General features: G+C 54.6%; 1 protein-coding gene across 6 annotated transcripts in view; it reads right to left on the reverse strand.

Moving 5' to 3' along the window:
* Window positions 1-6,799: 6,799 nt before the first annotated feature.
* The window catches only part of TOM1L2 (target of myb1-like 2 (chicken)), a 158,616-nt gene continuing 143,197 nt past the window's right edge, over window positions 6,800-22,218 (reverse strand). For 3 of the 6 annotated variants that reach the window (XM_011975270.1, XM_011975269.1, XM_011975267.1), the window contains 3 exons: window positions 14,212-14,271; window positions 12,149-12,185; window positions 6,800-11,102 (listed from right to left, as the gene is read on the reverse strand). In XM_011975270.1, the coding sequence (XP_011830660.1) occupies window positions 10,954-11,102; window positions 12,149-12,185; window positions 14,212-14,271 (246 nt within the window). In that variant the 3' untranslated portion in view covers window positions 6,800-10,953. Of the gene's footprint in view, window positions 11,103-12,148; window positions 12,186-14,211; window positions 14,272-20,854; window positions 20,942-22,218 lie in introns of all 6 variants that reach the window. The other 3 variants (XM_011975272.1, XM_011975268.1, XM_011975271.1) reach the window with 2 other exon arrangements.

Genomic DNA, 22,218 nt, shown 5'->3' on the forward strand with positions numbered 1-22,218 from the left:
TGATGCTTCCTCACGGGTTGGCTGGGAGGCTAGTGACAACGTGGAGGGGAGCATGACCTGTGAGATCAGCCTGCCCCCTCTCTGCAAAAAAACCAGAAGATTGGCCTCTTGAGGACAGCAGTGGCCAAAGAAAGAGGCTGGAATTTCCTATCGTCTTCATTTGGTTTCCTCCCAGATCCAGCTGTAGGGATAGGATACCAGTGGGCCCAGTGCAGCTCCTGAAGGAGGAAGCCAGTACCCAAGGAAGACTGGCCCCAGGACTGTCTGACCCCAGATTTGGTACTTGTTCCCAGGAGCAGTCAGGATAGGGGCCACAAGGAAGAGGTGGCTGTGCTTTAGATCAGAGCCAGGCTGCCCTGGATCATGACAAACTGGGACTAGGTCAGAGCAGGCAGCCCTGTTGAGAAGAGGGCTGGAAACCAAACCTGGTTCTGTGGCCTAGGGACAGAGCCAGGTGGGGCAGGAAGGAGGGATGGGGTCCCAATGAAGTGGGCTGAAATAAACCGGAATTAACATTCAGGTATCTGAATGTGATAAGGCAGTGAGCTCCCTGTCCCCAGAGGTATGCAAGCAGAGAGAAGCACCCTTGGTGGAGGGCAGCCCAGGAAACTCATCAGGGGCCTGGGCCTCAGGCCTTCCCGACCCCAGACCTTCATGAGTCAAGCCATCCTGCAGACTGCCTTGCTCAGACTCCAGATATAGCCTGTCTGACCACGCCCTAAGCAGGAGTAAAATTCATGATGCATTTTAGAAGGGGTGTGTGGGGGAGAGAAGCCACAGAGCCCAAGTCCCTGGGGCTCAGCCTGGACATCCAGCTCCCTTTGTTCCTCTCCCAGAAGTGGCTGCAGTGGAAAATTACCCAGAATAGGGGAGCCAGAAGTCATAGGGGTCACCAAACCACATCTCCCCAAGTAGCTCTGCTCAAGGGTCCACCCAGGACCCACTCCCTCCAGATGAACAAGTGCTGGAGAACACAGAGAACAAAGCTGGCTTCTCCTCAGTGCCCTACCCCCACCAACACTCTGGAGGTGGCAGGAAGCCGATGATTTCCCTGAAAATTTCAACAGCCCTTCCCAGGGAGGGGGTGGGATAGGAAGTACTGGGTGAAGCCTAAATACCATTTTCTTCAGAGCTAGGCAGGTGATCTGGGTTTTCACCTGCTTGCTGCGTGACCTGGATCCACTTACCTCACTTCTGAGTCTCAGCTACTGGATCTGTAAAATGGGAATAACCCTTCCTGCAGTCACTGCAGAGGCAGGGAGGGTGTTTTGGAGTCATCATCACAACAGATCTGTCTCACTGTTTTTTGTTTTGTTTTTTGTTTTGAGACAAAGGCTCACTCTGTTGCCCAGGCTGGAGTGCAGCGGCATGATCTCGGCTCACTGCAACCTCCACCTCCTGGGTTGAAGCAGTTCTCCTGTCGCAGCCTCCTGAGTAACTGGGATTACAGGCACATGCCACCATGCCAGGCTAATTTTTGTAGTTTTAGTAGAGACAGGGTTTCCCCATTTTGGCCAGGCTGGTCTTGAACTCCTGACCTCAGGTAATCCACCTGCCTCGGTCCCCCAAAGTGCTGGGATTGCAAGTGTGAGTCACTGCACCTGGCTATCACTGTTTTTTGTTTGTTTGTTTGTTTTTTGTTGTTGTTATTGTTTTTGAGACAGTCTCGCTCTGTTTCCCAGGCTGGAGTGCAGTGGCACAATCTCGGCTCACTGCAACCTCGGCCTCCCGGGTTCAAGCAATTCTCTTCCCTCAGCCTCCTGAGTAGATGGGATTACAGTCATGCACTACCAAGCCTGGCTAATTTTTGTATTTTTAGTAGAGATGGGGTTTTGTCTTGTTGGCCAGACTGGTTTCAGACTCCTAGCCTCCAGTAATCTACCCACCTCGGCTTCCCAAAGGCCTCGGATTACAGACGTGAGCTACTGCACCCAACCCAACCCGCCTCACCGTTTTTCAAATGGGTTACCACATATGTAAATAGAATAGCTCAATAAATATTCACTCCATAACTGCAGGAGTTAGGGTAAAGGGAAAGAAGGTAAGACAACGTCAACAGGAGACCTGCACCCCAGAAAATCCAACCCCCATGGGGCACAGTCCAACGTGGGGGTGGGAGGAATTTTGCCTGGAATTACCGGGGCAACCCTCAAGGTGAGGGTAGGGGAAAACAGAAGAGGGGATCCATTTTTCAGGGGGAACATGCTTGTCTTGGCGGTTTCTCCCCTCAAAGATCCTGAGACTTCCAAGCAAGACGCTCGGGCCCCGCTTGGCTGGGGAGCGTTGAGCACGCCCAAGGAACGTGGACACGAGCCCCTCTGTACTGGTGTGTCTATCGGGTCAGGGATCCAGCCTGGCCCACGGTGACCCGGGCGGGCAGGTTCCGCACAGTCTACTCGCTGAGCGCTGGCAGGGTGCTCAATGCTGTTTAAACCCAGTCACTCCTCTCGACAGCCTCAGGCGGTTGAGGCTGTTACCATCCCATTTTACAGATGAGTAAATTGAGGCACGCGGAGTGGGGCGGTGAAGCGACTTGCTTAGGACGTCACAGCACTGCTGCCCCTGATTTTGTCGGGGCTGGAGGCAGCTGGAGAGCCGGGCCGGCTCCGCACACGCGCGGGCCAGGGCAGCGGCTGGAGACCCAGGGGAGCCGGGGCGCGGAGCCAGACCAGCCCCGCCCCCGCGGGCCCGGCGCAGCCAATGGGCGCCCGGCCCGGAGTGGGGTGACGCGGCGTCAGCGCGTACTCCCGGGAGCCCAGCCCTGGGTCACATGCGCCGCGCCCGCTCGACCCGGGAGGCAGGGAGGGGCGGCGGGGACAGGCTGAGCTCAGCCCCCAGGCCAGACACCTGGCCGGGACGGCCGCCAGGTGAGCGTCGCGGGCACGGAAGGGCTAACACGGGACAGCCCCATCCGGGAGTGCGTGGCGCGCCCAGAGCAGAGAATTCCTCCCAGGTCACCCAGCCCGGCCCCTGCCCAACCTCGGCGTTGCCAACTGGGAGATAGGGGTTCGCATCTCCCCGCTTCCTCCAAGCCTCTTAGAGACTGAGAGGCAGCTTCTGTGGGTTTCGAGCCTTTTCGGGCAGGCGTCCAGCGCGGGCAGGGCCTCTTCCCAGGCCACTCGTCCTGTCCAGCCATGCCCTCGGTGCCTGGAGCTCAGCGGTGTATGGCAAGGCGGGCACTGGGCAGAAAGACTGGACTGTCCACCCTAGCCATTGCTTAGGCTACTGAAACCCCTCCCCACTCCCAGAGCCCCCTGCCACCCTGCCTGGCCCTGCATATCCTTCACTGCTGTGGGAGCCAAGCTGGGACCTGCCCAGGTTATGGCGGAGGGACCAGGCTGGGAGAAGAAACTGCTCAGCGCCTGAGTCTCCCCTCCCCCACGTCTTCATCTGTATATAACGGGGTGAGATGACTGTTGACATGGATGATTCTGGTCGTAGATGATGCTCCTGGTCTCATTCCAGCTTGGGCTCTGTGGTGAGCTGGGCAAGTTCTGTCCAGCCCTCTCTGAGCCTCCATGGCCAGCTTTGCCCCTGGAGGCTCACACCCACGTGGGCACCTGCAGGCTTATCATGAGTCATTGAACACACCCTCTACAAAAGAGCTACTTGAACCCCAAAGATTGCTGCACAGTGAGGAGTGTAGCTCACAAAGGCTGAGGAAGAGTGATACCTGTTCTCTGGGGGGTAACTGGCTGTTTGAGGAGAGGCCAATTACATACTGAAAGGGGTGAGTCTAGCTGGCAGCAGGGAGAGTGAGGAAATCCATGTAATAAGGCCCCTGTGGGCATTGGGTTTACTACCCACTACACCAGTTTACGGATCAGGATCAGGAGAGTAAAGAACAGAGTGAGACGGTGACTTACCCAACACCTACAGTTAAGCCTGCAACCCCAGGTAGGCATGGGGTGGACAGGAAATGGCACCAGACAATGGAGTCCACTCAATTTCCGGAAGCATCCTGCTTACTCCCTAGTGCTGAGAGTAGAGATTTTGCATCCTGGAATGTTGAGGGCCTGGGCTTGGAGGCCCTAGACAGACTCATCTGGGGTCTGCTCCAAAAGCTCTGACAGGGGCTCCTGTAAAATAAACTGATAGAATTTCTGGGTGGGTCATGCAAACCTAATAAGGTCTCAGCTTCTGCCCTTCCCCTGCCCCCAGCACCCAAAAGAGACCCTTTTCTTGGAAAACAGGTGGGTTGGAAAAGAATCCCTCTTTCTCAGGTGCTTTCATGGGCAGGTGCATCGTGAGCAGTGATGGGACCACAATGTTCCCACACTGCCCCTCCCAGATCTCTAGGGATGGAAAACAGTTCTCATGGGGCTCTAAGGACAGAGCCTTCCATCCAAGGGGTGAGGAGGCAATGCTGGGAGAGTCCAGAAGTTTGTCTGTGTCCAAGTCTGTGCCCTCAGTGTGTCACTCCCATCTCTGGCCCCCTCCATCCACACTGCAGTGACCATCTATTGTTTGTGCTTGCCCAGATTTAATTCTTCCTCTGCTAAGAGCCTGATTTTCAGGGTGAGTTCTGGGACTTTGGCTGGAACTACTGTATTGGGAAAGAGGCACCCTCTCTCTGCCAGCAGGATGTCTGCCTAGAGCTCCAGGTAGCCTGCAGTCAGCCACATGGAAGAGCCAACCCAGAGGAGGCAGAACCAAGACTTAGACAGACAGATTCCTGACCAAATTCACAAGCACCTGGATCCAGCTATGCCTGAAGCTAATGCAGTTACATAATTCTATCTACATAACACATTCTTCTGATTAAACAGTTTCTTCCATAACCAAAAAATGTCCAATGTGTCATCTCTAAATGAGGACTTTGGGCCACAAACTGCCTCCTTTTGGCAAAGAGGTCCTGATGCTACTCTACTCAAGCATTTCCCCAATTTCTTTTCCCACAGAGCCCCTCCTTGATCAGAACAGCTGTGAATGTATTGGGAAAGCACACTTCAGCAAGTGCCCTCAAGTCGGTTGAGTCAGAGTTGCACAGCCACCCTCCTGTTCCCGTGCAGCTGGCCTACCCACAGGCTCCCACAATGCACACCTCAAGTGTGCAGCTTCAGTGCCCTGGGGCTCAGCTCAGAGCCTCCTCTCCCTGCAGGCCCTGGAAGAGGGCTACGACACTTACTGACTGCAGACTCCCCTTGACTCTGGGAATGGACCCAGGCTGCGCGTTCCCCAAGGGCAGGTCTGGAGCAGCCCTCTCCCTCCCCTCTGGCATCAGCCCGGCACACAGCAGGCTCTCAGGAACACTGCTGAAAGTACAAGTGGCCTAGGTGTCCTGGTGATCCACAGTGGTGCCTCAGGACCAATCTACTCTCCACAGGTAGGGATAGAGCTCAGGCCTCTTTCAGTGCTCACATTGCCTGCTACAGTGCTGGGAGCACATAATGAGCCAGGGTCTATGCTGTCTGTTCAAAGGGACCTGGGTTTGCAGCCCCCCACCCCAACTTCAGAAGCCCACTCCCCTTCCCCTCTGGGTGTGGGAACCTCTATCTCCCTCCAACTGGTCGGAAACAGGGCTCTGCAGAGCTCCCTGGAGCCCAGGGAGGCAACTGGCCAGAGGGAGCTGGGTGCTGCCCCTTCTGGCTGCGACTGGTGATGGTGGTGGTCTCAACACAGCCCCTGCCGTGACCTGCCTCATATCAGTGGGCAGGAGAGCCCCTCCTGAGCCACCCTCCCAGAGGGCTGCTGCCAGCTTCATCTGCTGGCCGTGGAAGTGGTGTCTTTCCTGCCACTCCATGGCCCTGTCTGGGAGGTCTGGCTCTGGGTTGGTTGCTGGTTCTGCCACTACTCCCTGTGTGGCCTGGGGCAAGCGTACAGCTCTTTCTAGTCCTCCATGTCTTCTCTGGCATAGCAAGAGGTTGGGAAGATCTCCAGGTTCATCGGGGGTTTGCTGAGTCCACCCTGACTTGAGGTCTGTCCTTAAGCCCCAGCGAAGGGATTAAAGGGCCCTCAGCCTCCTAAGCCACCTGGAGAAGGCACAGGTCCCACAGGCTCCCACAGTGCACCCCTTATGACCCCCTATGTCTCTGCGCCTGAGGGGCCTCCTTCCGGGAGGACAGCTGCCTTACAACAAAGGGCTGCAGGCACCCACCTCCAGGACAAGGGGAGAGGGGAAAAGAAGCCTGTTTAGAAAGGGAGAGCAGGCTGCAGGGATGGGAGGAGACAGGTTTCTTTTTGGGGGGATAAAAATGTTCTAAATTTGGTTGTGGGGAGGATTGCCCAACTCTATGAATATTCTGAAGACTACTTAATTGTACACTTTAAATGGGTAAACTGTATGCTATGTGAATTAAATCTCAGTAAAGTTGTCAACAAAGAAAGTGTGAAGTCCACCTGGCTTGGAGCAGCACTTCTCAAATTCAGTGCCCGACACAGGCTCTGCGGATGATGCCCAGCCCAGCTGTGGGAGCCCAGCTTAGGGTGGGGGCTGGGGCTTAGAGGGGGTTGGGGCTGGCTCAGGCCTGCTTGCTCAAGGCCTGAGTGCCCTGGGCAAGGATGAGTGGCCTCCTCCTGCCCATCTGGGACCTGGGGTGAGACCTAGGAACAACCACCGCACTTGGTCCTAGAGCTCTCAGGCAGGTTGTGGCAGGTTCACAGCTGCTCCCGCTGACGCCACAACCTAGGCCATGCACAGGGATTTTCCCGGCCAGGTAACGGGCTGCTCAGGCAGCCTGGGCACTGGGGAAGGGTGGACTGAGGGTCCTCATGGCCGCCTCTGCTTAAAGAAAGCAGGTGGTCAAAACTGGCAAGCCCTTCGGACAGTCGTAGACAATTCAACAGACCACACAGGCACAATTTGTTCAATTATTTATTTATTGTGGAGTATTTTACATGCAAGAACCCAACTAGAGAGAGGGTATCTGGAAGGAGGGCCAGTGGGGTGGATGGATGCTCTGAGCCTCGGGTGCACTGACCCACCCTCCAGAACCAGCTCTGCCCACAGAAACACATGACAGTGACAAGAACACTAAACTTCTAGGACGAGTGGACAGCAAATGCAACATTCAACACATTCCTCTTTTCAGGTAGCCCCCAACAATCCTGAGAATCCTCACAATTAAGTGCAAACTTTAGGAAATAAATATCTGTCCCCCTCTCCGGGAGAGCCTAGAGGCATGGACAGACAGAAGCAGTTCTGACACAGGGGCTGATGGCTGCTCCCGGCAGCTGGTGGCTGCAGGGAAAGCCTGTCTTGGACCCCACAGATAGGAACGGCTGGTGATGGGCACTGGGGGAGGCAAGCACTTCAGGGGCTGACGGGCAATGTCTCTGGGGTGGAAACACTTCTCTCTGGGTGGGGAAGACTGGCTGTAACCCAAATGGGTGAGATGTCCCCACAGCCGACAGTGGAGAGGCTCCTGGGGGCCACCCCAGCAGTGCCAGAGGCTGAGGCCAGGCTGCAAGCAAGCGCTCCTTCGCACTGCTCTTCCAGAGCTGCCCAGGGGCTGGCCTGGCCCCAGGTGGGCCCATGGCCTACCCCGAACCATCCAGAAGGCTGGGCCCGTCTGAGTTAGAGATGTGTGTCTGCGGGGACCCAGGATGGGGTGTGGCAGTGGGAAGGAGGGGGGCAGGAGCGTGGGCATTGGCAGCAGCTGCCCTGCGAGCATCTGTTGCCCCTGGGCCATGCAGAGCCCTTGCCCCAACTCTCCCAGCTGGGTCCTCTCCTCCCCAGGGGCTGCAGTGACAGCACAGGCCCCAAGACTACCAGGTGGCAGGGTGGGGAGGTGGGGGAAGGCCAGTGAACCAAGGCACCATCACTCGCGTGGAGGCGCTAACAGAAAGACAGGAGGACAGCTGGATGCTCACCTTTCCCTCCGGCCCAGGCCAGCAACAACCCCTTGAGGCTCCAAAGCCCCTTGTCCCATGCACGCTGGTAAGCGAGCCGGTCATTCTCTCAGCCTGGCCACAGTTGGTCTGCTCAGTGCCTGCAGGCTGCCCAGGCAGGGCCACTCTGTGGCAGGCGGGCCAAAGGCCCACGGTGCCGGGGGCCGAACTGCACGTGGCGCCATTCTCTGCTGCCCACTGGCCAAAACGGTAGGCAGGAGGGAATGGCTAGTTTTCACATCTCAGCACACAATGAACACAGAAAGGGTTAAACACATTCCCAAGAAAATATTTTGACAAAATAAATATTTTAACCTATAATCAGGTATAATTAGTGCTTATGAGGAATCCCAGCAATAATTTAGTGTAATTAAGTATATACTGTATCTGTGATTTCTAACACTCACGGAGAGGCTGGTGGGCCTTGAGAGTCCAGGTTTCCTGACAGGGTCGCGCCCCCTTCCTGGACCAGGCAGCCTGAGGACTGTGCTCCCCAGATGGTGGAGTCTGGGAGCAGAGACCTCAGGACAGGACATCTCGCCAGGGCTGAGTGGAAGCCCCTCTGGGGCACTGGGGCTGTACTTGCTTCCTGTGCAGGTCTCAAGCAAGAGCCCCCTCTGCCTACAGGTGGGGAAGGCTACCTCTGGATAGGAGCTGCAAGTAGGCGCTAGAAAGCCACCCGAGGGGTGGCTCCAGGCCAGGAAGGCAGGTGATACTTGTCAGCATGGCCAATGGCCTCCTGCCAGCCCATACAGGTCCACCACTCCCTGCTGCCCCTGGGGCAGCCAGGCCTCTCCAATCATGGCTGGCAACCAGCTGGCGCTGGAGCCAGAGCGGGAGCTGGAACTGGGGTGGGGCAGCTCTGGGCGTGGGTATGAAAAACAGCTTTGCTGGGGGCTCCCCAGGAGGGCACCTATCCCAGCTTCACGCACTATGGAAGCCCTGCTCCTTTCAGAGCCTCCAGGCTCCTGACCTTTCGGGAGTCCCCGTTCCATGAGGCAGGGATGCTGGCTCTTCCCTCCGAGGACACTGGGTCTGGGCTACAGTGCTGAGGTTACAGAGCACTGACTGCCCAAGGTCCGGCCACTCACCACCCGCAGGCCCAGCTCTGGCAGGGCCTCAGAGACAACCCAAGTCACAACCCAAAGGCAGCCAAAGGGCTGGGGCCTCTGGGTGTACCTGGGCCATCCCAGCCACCTCTTCTGCAGCTCAAGTGAAGCCAGCTGACTTCAGAAGTCTTCACATTCAAGCTGGCCTCAGGGAGGTCTGTCTCTGAGAAACATTGAGGAGAGAGGCAGGGGCTCATCAAGTGTGAGGGAGCAGAGAGGCCAGGTGCGGCACGTACTGCCAGAGAGGACAGGGCTAGAATCAGGCTGGCCAGGCTCCATGGAGGAGCTTCCTGGGTAAACCTGAGGAACTGGAGTGTGACATCCCTGCTAGTCCCACCCTCAGCCAGACCGAGGTCTCCTCTCTGGAGGAAGCTGGAGGGCTGCTGGCCTGGCACGGGGTCCTGGGTCGGGCAGCACTTGCTCTTCACTGAACAGTTCCTGTTGGTGCTCAGCATGGCTCCCAGCTGAAGTCACCATCCTGAATGCTCCCCAAAGACCGTGTCACTGGTCTCTTCTCCTGTCAAGCACAGCCCCCTTTCCCTGCTTGGCTGGTGGTCTGGGCCATCCTGCCAGGTGGGAAGGGCTAACTACACCATGGGTCAGGAACCTGTGCTGACCTAGGCAGTGCATGCTGGAGGGGACAGGAACAGACTGACCCAGTGAGCTGGGCCCAAGACGCACGGGGGTGTGCACAGCTGCAGCATTCTCCTTCTTCTGAGCAACAGCAGCTTGGTGAGAGGTATGGGGGAGGTGTCTGGCTGGACCAGCGCCTGGGATAACCCATGAGTCCCACGCCCATGGCCAGGAGACACACCAGTGAGGACACGGGATGGGAGTATATGTTACCAGCCCCTAGCTGCTCTGTCTGCCTTCAGGATCAGCTTGGGGAGACTGTATAAATTGGTGGCCAGAGGACCTCTGAGGTGGGAGGAGGCCAGGCTGTCAGGACAGTCTGTGCAAGCAGGCCAAGGCCGATGCCAGGGAGCAGTGCAGGGGCCTTAGTGCTGCTCAGGCCTCTCAGTCATTGGGAACCTCCAAGAGTGCCGCAAAGCTGTTTACTGCTGGCTCTGGAGGCAGAGGTGCGAGGCTACAACAGGCCAGGCCACAGCCTTGAGTGTGGCCCATGTGCACACCTGCAACACTTCCCCAGGCAAGCCAGAGCAATGCCTCCAATGCAAGCCCCTCCACAAGCCAGGGCCAGGTGTGTGGGTGTGAGCCTGCAGTGTGTGCATGGCAGTTTGGTTTATTGGTAGTGTTGTCTCAGCAGCGTGCCACATGGCCACCATCTGCGGGCTGCCTGCTGCCCTCCCAATTGTCCTTGGCCCTCTCCCTGCCCTGGGAGCCTACAGGGCCCCTTGGTGCCAGGCTCGGCTGCTGAGCCAGCTTGGGTGTGAAGCCTGCGCTGGCAGCTGAGTGATGGAGAGAGGGTCAAGAAGGTGAGAGACCCCCCATGGACACCCAGCAGAGCCTTCTCAAATGCCGATAAGCCAAACGTCACAAAGTGACAAGTCCAAGGAGGGAGACCAGGCCCCAGGTGGGTGCAGCGCACCCTGCTCTTCCAGAGATGCCACAAAGCCCCTTCGGGGAGAGAGGTGCCCAGGTGGGCAGAATGCCTGAGAAGGTTGCTGAGCCAGGCAGAGGTGAGCACAGGGCAGGGCCAGGCCTGCTCCTTCTCTGTGGGTGGGTGGAGGAAAGACAGTCCAGGTGGTCTGCTCAGGAAGCACTGCCTGGGGCTGGGCCACTCTGCCCACTCTTCCGTGGAGGAAACATGGGCAGAGGGGCCCGTGGTGGGAGGGAAAGGAGTCTCTGGCTGCAGCTGTCCCACCACTCAGAAAAGAAGGTGGCTAAAGCTGGTCCTGACTAGTGGGAGGCCTGGGAGCAGACACGGTGGCATTTCCATGGAGACACAGGTGTGCAGGCCGTGTGGAGCTGGGGATGTAGGAGTGGCCAGTGCCTGGTGTCCATGGGGTGCGAGTGGGGACCCGCCATCTGGGGAGGCAAACCACAGAGCCGCTCACAGGGCGAAGAGGGCATCCTCTGACCGCTCTGGCTTCTTCCGGCCAGAAGGGTTTGAGGCTGGGGCAGGAGCCTCCATGGGGGGCGAGGGGAGGTCAGGAACCATTTCAGCCGCTTTGGCTCTTTCTTCAAGGAATTTATCAAACTCTGCAATACAAACCAAGGCAAGGGTCAAGGTTGGTGAGGGCCGGCCACCAGAGGAAGCGCACCCTTCCACTCCTCAGCCTGTTTCCTCCTCTAGGGCAGGCATGAAGCCCACCCAGGAGCAGGTGGGTGGGGAGGCCTTCGTAAGCTGCAGTGTTGGGGGAGGGTCCCGGGTGTGCCCAGCCCTCCGGCCCGGTAGGGAAAGGCTCTGGAAAACACAGCCCAGAGCGCTCACCCAACCACTGACCATTTTCCAAATCAGCACTGGGTTTTGTCCATTTTGTCCAGTTTGTCCATTTCCAGTTTTGTCCATTTTCCAGATCAGCACTGGGGGTGGGGCAGGGTAAGCTGGAGGGGCCAGCTCCTGATTAACCAGGCAGGAACCATCCCACCTCCCCTACCCTTGCCCACCAATGGGGGAGACTGACGAGATGCTGAGGAAGGCAGTGGGGAGCGGGGAGGGCCCCATTTATATGGGCATCCAGAGCTAGGGAGCAGGGTCCTCTGAAGTTTCCCTCCCTGCACAGCGGTCTGGTCACAGGGTCTGGCAGACTTGGGGAGGGGGGACAGGAGCACAGAGAGGCAGGTGGAGCGGGGCAAGATGAGCTCGGGGAGGCAGGATGTGAAGGGCAGGGGATGTGGGGGTAGCCACGTGGGAGAACTAAGACCTCAGAGAGGCTCCTCCCTTCTGGCTCAGTGGCCCAAGGGTCCTGATGCGCACCCCCACAAACTGCGCGTGTCTGAGCTGGGCTGAGCACCTGTGGGTCGGGACCAGGTGGCAGTCTGCACCTGCTATTCACCAGCTCTGCAACTTTGTGGAAGTCACGTGTTCTTTCCGACCTCTGTTTCCCAAAAAGCAAGATAAATCACACTTCCTAAATCAGCATAAGACCTGGGTGGGACCAAGCCAGCCGTGAAGTCCACGGCGCAGGGCCTGGCACCAGTAGGTGCTCTGGCAGCGGGGGCTCCAAGGTGATGGGGGCTGGCTCCTGTGCAGCCTGGGCAGGGGCAACAAAAGGGGGGCTGTAAGGCCATTGGCCAGGCCATACCTTCACTTGTGACACCCTCCTCCAGGTCATCGCCCTTCTGTGGGAGGAGCAGAGAGAATGAAATTAGGGCAGTGGTCCAAGCACTGCCCGCCCAGCCACCTCTGTCTGCCCATGGCTACCCTAGGGCAGCACTGCCCAGGGCAGCCCAAACAAAACTTCCTAATTTCCCCTGTTTCCAGATTTCTGTAATAGTAAAATACTGCTCTTCTTATTGGAGAAACAGAAGCTTTGTTTCAAAAAAAAAAAAGCAAAAAAATTCAAATATGTTTTAGGTTTTGATCCTCCAAAGGGCTGGAAAGAAAACTCCCAAAACGGTGCAGGCTGGTTCTCCAGCCTGGGCTGCGGAGGGCGGGACCCCACCTTCAGCACTCTTGAGGCTCTAGGGAGAGGCACAGAGCAGTAGCCACAGGGGGCTGAGCCTGAGCACACACAGGGTCACGTGTGCCCAACACAACACCCACTCGCTGCCAGCCACAGGGTTTCTGGGAAGAGGCTGTTCACACCAATAGCTGGAAACCGCACGAGGCCTGGATGGCTCAGGGCCACAAAGCCCACAGCACAGGGCCTGTCACTCAGTAGGTACTTTGGCAGTGGAGGCTGTGCCTCCAGAAGCCATGTCCTGCCGCCTCCTGGGAGCTGCACCAGCCTCCTCCTGTGGCCCAGATTATTATCACCTGCTGCTGGCTCCTAAAGGAACCATGGCGGTTCTGTGTACTCAAAAATTAAAGTGCATCAGATTTGATTTTGTTTGGAGAACACAGTAGTGTCTTGAGTTCACGGGGTTCTCTGGGGACTGGGGAAGAGCAGCATGTGCAGGGCCTCATTGGGAAGGGGCAGGATGGGGAAGTGACAAAGCCCTGGGCTGGGCTAGGAGACCTGGGTTCCTTCCTGGCTCTACCACTGACCTGCTATGTAGCCTTACTGGACACATCCTTTCCCTGTCTGGACCCTGGGGTCCCCCTTAGAAGTTAAGGACCTTGGTCCTTCCTGCCTCGCTTCTGTGAGAGAAGCAATTTCTTTTCGAGGCATCCCCTTGGAAAAGATGTCCTGGGGTGTGTTCTTCCTCCCTGACACCCAGGCAGCTGCCTTCTTTGGCAAGGCATGTGTTTGGAAAGCCTGACCTTCTGGGGAGGAGGCCCAGAGCAGCCAGAGGCCCCAACCTGAGGCCTGCTGTCCTAGTGTGGGAGGTGGCCAGGTCACCAGCCCAAAGACAGCCAGGCTGACCCTGTGGTTAAAGAACTCAACAGGCTCTTCTGCCTGGGGACCAGGCCCCCTGCAGAGGAGGCAGCTAGGAGGGAGATGAGGTGTCTCCAGCTCTGGGGGAGAATCCAACTACCCCATGACTCTGGGCAAGCCATTTCCCAGAGTGCACCTCTTCACCTGCCACCCTGACCCCCTCCTGGGCTGCTGAGAGTGAAAGTGCTTTGTGAAGAACAGAGGGAGGGCCAGCAGTTATCACGGGCAGCCACTGCAGCTCTCCTTTCTTGGGACCTGTTGCCATTTTCAGATGCATAGTATCCTCATCTTCTAGCCCTATCTCTAGGATGGAGACAACGGGTCTCTGGGGCAGGGGTTCTTTTAAATCAAAAATCAGGAAGGGAGGAGGGGGATGACGGCGAATTAAAAACAAAAGCACTGTGTGTATACTTCACAATTAAAAAAAAAAGAAATGAAAACAAAAAACAAAACAAAACATGCTCCCCCCACACTCCCCCCCCCAAAAAACCAAAGCACGCACACACATCTGAAATGGAAAAGAAAATGGGGGGAAGGCAAGTGTATGTTTTGGAGCCGGCTAAGGCTAGGACTGTGTGGGTGAAGGAGTTGGTGCCTAGGGCCTTGCCCCAGCACAGCTGGCCTCCGTAGGCCTGGAGGCTGCCGCAGCACCCACAGCTATGGGTTGATGTCGGGGAGGAGGAGCAGCTATGGAGCTTGCCCAGACCTCCCTTCTCCACTGACCCAGACAGGGGTGGAGCCCCTGCTGATGCTCCCCCAAGGCCTGTCCTCAGAAGAGCCTCTGCCGCTCCATACCCCACACATGAAATAGAAAAGTCGAGTCTCACCAGGTCGGTCCTGAGCCACACCTCAATGTCGTCCATGACAGAGGGCTGCGCAACGGGGATCTATGGAGGCGGCAAGCAGCGGGCCAGGCAGCCCCCACACAGCCAGCGAGGGGAGACAGAACACCGGAACAAAGGAAATCATCAACAGCAACCCCAAATAAAACCAAAATGTACACAGAGCAAAAAAACACAATTGGCACGGCACACAGGGGCAACACAGGGCAGCCACGTGTGAGATGGCAGGTGAGGAAAGCAATGAGGTGCAAACGATAAGAAGCAGGCTGCCCAGCAGGGCCGGCGGTAAGGAAGGTGGCTGTACGCGTTCTTGAAATGGAGAACTTTTTGACTATGGGTGTCCACTCTCACACTGCGGGGCCTCTCAGCCCGGGGCTGCAAAACACCTTCTAACCTCAGGAAGGCGCTGCCATGCAGGCTGATTTTGAACTCAGCCACTGTGACAGTCCGCTGTCAAGCCCAACCCAGGGGAGGCCAAGTGACGGCCTGCCCAGAGCAGGGTACAGGTGCTCAGAGGGCAGGGCAGCACCAGCCCTGGGGGATGCAGGGGGGTCTGTTTGCTCAGCTGAAGAGATTTTGAAATACATCCTGGTGCATTTCTGAGTGGAGAGGGGAACTGGAGGAGGTGCGTGCTCCGTCGGGCTGGGTGTGGCCTGGTAGACAGAGACAGGAACATCTTACCATCAACAGAAACAGAGCAAAAATGAGGGCTCTGATGACAAAGGGGACTATGGGGTTCTAGTCTTCTTTGTGTCTCTTTACGGGAAATTCATGAAGCAGCCCTGAAAGCAACAGCTCCCTTTAGTCTCGTCCTTTCTTCCCTGTGTTCAATGGCTGGCTGTGCTTCAGGAGTCAAAGAAACAAAGTTCAGCCGAGCACTGGGACACTGCAGCCAGAGCCAGGGAGGTGGCGGCTTCCAGGCAAACTAAGGTGTACCACGGGGGTGCCTGAACAGTCACCTTGCTTGGGCCCCTGTGCCAAGCACCTCAGGGACAGAGACTCTGAAAAATCCATGTGGCTAAGAAGGTTTAAGTTGCTGTCAAATATGACCTGATAAGAAGTAAAGGTAAACTTTAACTCCCCAGAAGCCATGTTAATGGAATGTTGGCTCCAGCCTAGAGAAATGAGGCGATGGCCCTTAATCACTTCCTCGCCTACCCTGGCTCTGGGAGGTTCCCTTTCAGGGCTCACTTGCAAGACCCCTATTTCTATAAAACAATGCCAGCACTGTGTCTATAGCTGGCTTCACCCAATGCCATGATCTAGGGTAAGACTAAAGTAAAAATAAGCAGTAAAAGGAATACCCCAGTGTCTATCAAATGTAAAAAATAACACGACCTTCACAAAGAAAAAGAACAAAGAACACACATCACCAGCAGTGATGTGACAGCTCCAGTGCTGGAGGTTGACACCTGCTGCTGATGATGGGGGAGGGTGGTCTGGGGCCCCAGGTGGAGTCCAGCGCTCTGAGCAGGTATCTGCGATGCCACCAGAGCTCTTCGCTCCCTCAGTGAGCTTGGCTGGCCCCTTGCTCTGAGGAATGTGCTCTGTGTCCTACCTTCGGACCCAGTGTGGGAAGCCCACAAGAGCACTTTCAGAAAGGCCCAAGCCAGTCACTGATCAGATTAGGAAATGTCTGTGTTGCCCATTATTTCTTTGACTTACTGGGGACTTAAGAATGTTGAATTGAGCAGGGCATGGTGGCTCACTCCTGTAATCCCAGCACTTTGGGAGGTTGAGGAGGGTGGATCGCCTGAGGTCAGGAGTTCGAGACCAGCCTGAGCAACATGGAGAAACCCCATCTCTACTAAAAATACAAAATTAGCTGGGTGTGGTAGTGTGCGCCTGTAATCCCAGCTACTAAGGAGGCTGAGGCAGGAGAATCACTTGAACCCGGGAGGCAGAGGTTACAGTGAGCCGAGATCACGCCATTGCACTCCAGCCTGGGCGACAAGAGTGAAACTCCGTCTAAAAAAAAAAAGAAGAATGTTTAATTGAAATGTTTAATTGAAAAGGTATCAGGCGAGTCTTATCACCCAGAACTGAAGCTTAGAAAGTCAGAGGCATCTCCAGAGAGAAAACGCCCCCACACTAGTGGTCAGAGTGCACACCAGCCCTTTTTTACACCTGACCAGCTTTCATCCACTTAGCAGAAACTGAGATTAGATGTCCTGAGCTTTCCAATGTGTTGCAAAAGCTAGAACAAAGACATTAAGGGGTCAGGGGCCTTAAACCTTCAGATTTTTCTTGTTAATTGTTTTGTTGATGTTAAAGAACAAATCCCTTGAGGCCTTGGGTCATACTTTAATTTTCTTCTTTGGGGATTAATCTCGAGAGCCAACATGCTCAGAAAATAAACAATGACACTTAAGAAATTCCTCACCCCCTCAAAAATAATTTCCCAAAAGCTGGATCATGGGAACCCTTTTCTTCCCTGTCCTAGATTTTTCCAAGTAATTGGTATGTTTATGGAATGGCATCCTCCAGCCCAAGCCCTAGAGGGCAGACTGAGGAGGAGAGGGCACTGGGTGGGGTCCATTTGGGCCCTCGCACTCACTGGTGGCAGGACTTGGGGTGAGTCACTCCTCTCTGGACCCCACTTTCTTCACCAGAGAGCTCCCGAGTTTCTTCTATCCTAAGAAGCCTCAGAGATTTGGGTGGAGAGGCAGGAGCAGGGGACAGAGGCCTGAGCAATGTTTGGCTTCAATTTCCTCATCTGTGAAATAAGGCGATTGCTAGGTTGTATTTGGCTTTCAATTCTTATGATTCAGAAGAAGAAAGTTATGACTTCACTTTCAGGTTGGTGCTTCTGTTTTCTAATTTAGAAACCCAGGGATGTCAGAAATTATTGGAATTGACTCATTACAATATGGAAGCCACTTGGCCTCAGGGCGTGAACCATGGTGAAGCAGGGTGATGGTTAACAGTTAAGCTTACATAACGTAAGCTTAAATTGACTTTCTTGTGGCTGGGCACAAAACCTTAGCTATCTAAACCTGTTGTCCTGGTAAATAAATGCCTTGAGTATTATAACAGGGCAAAGTTCCTTCTAATAATGTAGGTGCTATCAGACTCAGACTAAACATGTACACTGCTTAGAAAATATAAACTAAAGAAACTGTAAGAGGCCGAGGACGCGCGCCTTGTCAGGCTGATGGGAGGGAAGTGGGCCCTGGCTGGAGGAGGGGGCACTGCACTGAGTCTTAGGGGACTCTGTTTCTTCGCTGCAGCTTTGGGCGAGTCACCAGGCCCCTAGGAGGCCTCAGCGTCCTCATCTGTCAGACTAGGGGCTGGCCCAGCAGATTCCTAAGAAGACTGTTGGCTCTGATATATCATAGTTTTATTTTTATTTTTATTTATTTATTTATTTTGAGACAGAGTCTTGCTCTGTTGCCCAGGCTGGAGTGCAGTGGTGTGATCTCGGCTCACTGCAACCTCTGCTTCCCAGGTTCAAATAATCCTTGTGCCTCAGCCTCCTGAGTAGCTGGGATTACAGGCGTGAGCCATCACACCTGGCTAATTTTTTTTTTTTTGTATTTTTAGTAGAGACAGGGTCTCGCCATGTTGGCCAGGCTGATCTCAAACTCCTGGCCTCAAGTGATCCGCCCAGCTCGGCCTCCCAAAGTGCTGGGATTACAGGTGTGAGCCACTGCACCCAGACTGACGTGCCATAGTTTCAGCATTTTACTGGGTAATGATCCAAGCTGAAGGCTGGTCTGAGGGATCTGAAGAAGAGTATGAGTTGGAAGAGAGGGACAGAAAGCAAGAATACCTGTGAAGAGAGAAAAGGAAGGAACCTAGCACAGGAATGCCCTCCAATAGAGACTACTGCCTGAAGCTCAGCCCCTCTGAAGATAGGTAGGCCAGGCTGGCTTGGCTGAGGCAGTGGTTAGACCAGCCCTTTCCATTTTCAAAGTCCATAGACAAACATCTTGGATGTCAGAAGTCACAGGTTTTGATCTGAGCGGCAGGTGAGCCATCCTGCTGTCAGCTGATTCTCACTTGGAACTGCAGGCAGGGGCAGCTCTGCCTCAGGGTCAGGAGGGAGGGTTGCCAGTCCAAGGGGGAGAGGTGTGTCTGTCTGGTACTCCAGGGGTTAGGATTATCCTTCCAGAGTAAGAGGAGCCTTGGGGGCCTCCAGGTCTGAGAAGGGAGTCCTGCCCTCCAAACCCAAGCCTGGGTTTTGGCAGCAGCACTCTTTACTAACCTACCTCTGTTCTTGTTTTGACTTAGATTCTCTCACATGAGGATATCTTCCTGGCTGCACCCTGCATAAGGGAGACAACCCTAGCTGATCACCAGCCAGGAGAGGCAAAAAGACCTTACACTAGAGAGGCCAGGGAAGGATAGCACAAGCCTAGCAGTCTCCCTGAGAGTCACCCGGCCCTAGCCCATTGACAGATCTCATTTCTCTTCAACCAGTAATGAGCCTGGTGGTGTCAGTTAACTTCTGTGTTGGCTATCCAAACACCTGAATCCCAGGAGCATAAGGGTTCCACCTGATGCTCCTCTGCAGGTTCCCACAGCCCCACGCCCACAAGGAAACCCACCTGTCCAGTTTTCAATGCAACAAGAACAATTTCTGCAGCTCAGGTGTGCTATTTCCAGAGAAGCTGTGAATCCCTTCCTATGACACTTCAAGCACCACCCCACTGGGATGACGTCTAAAAGCCTTTGATCTCACTCAACAGTACAAAAAGTTTCCAAGTAAAGAATTTGTACTCGGGAGGTTTGAAAAGACTCAAGGTTTCTACACTATGGGAAATAAGGCAAAGCAATTAATATTTGTTGTAAAGAAGAAAAAAAAAACAAAAACTGCAGTCAGTCAGGCGAGACACCAGGTTAGCTGTTAGTTACGTTTGTTTCTGGGAAGTTAGAGACTGGAGCTCTATGTGGGGACCCGGCAGTGGCGAGGCAGTCTGTGTGGCCAGAGGCAGGCACCACCGCCAGCTGCCAAGGCCACCCTCACGGGAGTTCGTGTGGGCAGTATCCTTTTTTGCAGGAGTAACAGGCACAAGGGCACATGGGCTGGATCTTCCCAATGAATACACATGGTCTCTAGAAGCCCGGCTGCAAGGGCCCCCAACATGTGGGCCAGAGCCCAGTCTGTCCCTGAAGAAGCAAATGAGAGGCCTGGGCCAGCGCATCTCTCTAAGAAGGGGCTTGGGGTCTAGTGGAGGAGCTGCCTTCTCACCCAGAGCAGGAGTGTGCTGCTGCTATGACAGGTGGCGGAAGACCTGCCCAGGCTGACAGCAGAGCTGTGCAGAGGGCCCCAGCCCAAGCTGGGTGGCAGGCAGATGCTCCTTGCTCCCACGGCTCTGAGTGGTCCTGCATGGCCCAAGTTCCTGCTCACCCACACGCTTTGCTCAAGCAGGTGGCCCCTGTGCTGCTTGCAGTCTAGGACCTGCTGGCCTTTCCTCTGGCCACAGCCTAGCATAGCACACCAGGGGCAGTTATGTATTCCTCTCACCCCACCCCACCTGGAGGGAGAGGCCCATGTTTGCACTGCTTTCATCATCTTTCCTTCTCTGCATTCTCTTCAGCTCAGCTTCCACCACATGTACCCAGAGCTCTGGGCTCTGCTAGAGGTGAAATGGTCATCCCAAGGCATACAGCCTGAGATGAGCTGACCCTCTCTCCATGCACCAGGCTCAGGCCACCTGAAAAGACAAGGTAGGATAGACCCTTGCAGGTCTGTGGGCCAGGAAAGCTTGCTGCATGAGGACTAACTGTGTTTACAACACTGAACATTCCTGGGCTTTGTCTTCTTTTTATGTTGTTTCTACTGTGTTGGTTTTTGGTTTTTTTTGTTGTTTTGTTTTGTTTTTGAGGTGGAGTCTCACTCTGTCACCGGGCTGGAGTGCAGTGGCGCAATCTCAGCTCACTGCAACCTTCGCCTCCCAGGTTCAAGCAATTCTCCTGCCTCAGCCTCCCAAATAGCTGGGATTACAGGCGCACACCACCACACCCAGCTAATTTTTGTATTTTTAGTAGAGACAGGGTTTCACCATGGTGGCCAGAATGGTCTTCATCTCCTGACCTCATGATCTGCCTGCCTCAGCCTCCCAAAGTGCTGGAATTACAGATGTGAGCCACCGCGCCCGGCCTGTGTATTCTTTAAGAGGTTTCAAATCATTTTGAGGGACTTAGTGGACACAAGTAAGTACATTATAAAAATCTGTCAAGTCTAGGACTGCCGAATTCACAGGCCCTGGGCTAGAGGGGGCTTCCCTGACTGGTCAGATGCTTTGAGTCTGTTCCCTTAGAATTGTTCCCTCCCAAGCAAAAGCCACAGTGACTTGTGCTCATCCCATCCTGGAAAAGTGAATACTGCCCGGAGCTCCGGAGACAGTAAAAGGAAGGAAAGGACCCTCTCCTCATCCCTGCTAATGTCCCAGACTCTTCAGGCCTGGGGGCAGGGAGGTATTTTTGGGACTGGGAATCTGTGACTTACAGAGATTATGCAAAAATAGGAGGGGAAATTTGGCACCCCTATCAGAAAGAGAGAGTGTGGCCTTGTACTGTCTGATTCACAAAGGCTTGGCAGGTCACAAGAGGAAGACATGAGCTGTTACACAGGTAGGGGCTGGGGTGGACAGCAGGCTCGGCTCGGCTGGTGACTCCTCACCATTCCTTGGGTTATGAGCCAGCTGTCTATGGGCTCCAGGTCATACTCCCCACCTCTACCTTTCTTCTGGGCCGAGGACAGAAAAGTCTCAGAAAGAAAAGTCACAGCAAGACCCATGAGAAAGAAGTCAATAGCACATATTGTGGAAACAGAAAAGTCACTCTTCAGACGTGACCCTTTGCCACGTAAGGAAACCTGATGCCCTGCTCCCAACCTCCACCCCTGGCATGTCCCCCTTACCTGCCTGGAAAAAAGAAGAAAAGTTTAGTAACCAAGAATCCCAACAGGATAACATACACTCATGCCAACTACTCCCGTGCCCTTGGAAAATCTCCCGGAGATCACAGGTTGACCAGAGCTGCTTCTCTCGATTACGGCTATCAGGGTTGGCAGGCGGTCAACTTTTCAAAGAACCAGCTTTTACAGAAGCATTTCTACTTTTTTCTTTTTCCTGCATTTTTTCTTTTATTTTTTTTCTCTTTTCTAGTGGCTTGTGTATTCTTTTTCTAAACTCTTGAATACTAAATTTAGATGTATTCTTCATTGCCTTTTAAAATATTTATTTATTTGAGGTGAGGTCTCACTATGTTGCCTAGACAGGGTCTCAAAATATCCTGGGTGCAAACAAAGCAATCCTTCTGCCTCAGCCTCCTGAGTAGCTAGGATGACTTTTTCTTTTTCTTTTCTTTTTTTTTTTTTCCGAGATGGAGTCTCGCTCTGTCCGCCCAGCGTGGAGTGCAGTGGTGCGATCTCAGCTCACTGCGACTTCCGCCTCCTGGATTCAAGCAATTCTCTGCCTCAGCCTCCCAAGTGGCTGGGATTACAGGTGCCCGCCACCACACCTGGCTAATTTTTTTTTTTTTTGAGACAGAGTCTAGCTCTGACGCCAGGCTGGAGTGCAGTGGCACAATCTCAGCTCACTGCAACCTCTGCCTCCCAGGTTCAAGAGAGTCTCCTGCCTCAGTCTCCCAAGTAGCTGGGATTACAGGCACATGCTGCCACACCCAGCTAATTTTTGTATTTTTAGTAGAGACGGGGTTTCACCATGTTGGCCAGGATAGTCTTGATCTCCTGACCTTGTGATCCACCCACCTCAGCCTCTCAAAGTGCTGAGATTACAGGCATGAGCCACTGTGCCCAGCCCTGATTTTTGTATTTTTATTAGAGACAGGGTTTCACCATCTTGGCCAGGCTGGTCTTCAGCTCCCACCTCAGCCTCCCAAAGTGCTGGGATTACAGGTGTGAGCCACTGCGCCCAGCCCTGGGATGACCTTTTCTTGACTGACTTGGTTGGATTTGATTTGTGGAGGTGTGGCTACATAAGTTTCTTCCCTTTATTTATTTATTTATTTATTTATTTATTT

The sequence above is a fragment of the Mandrillus leucophaeus genome, unplaced genomic scaffold (genome assembly GCF_000951045.1).
Source record: "Mandrillus leucophaeus isolate KB7577 unplaced genomic scaffold, Mleu.le_1.0 Scaffold153, whole genome shotgun sequence".
NCBI lineage: Eukaryota > Metazoa > Chordata > Mammalia > Primates > Cercopithecidae > Mandrillus > Mandrillus leucophaeus.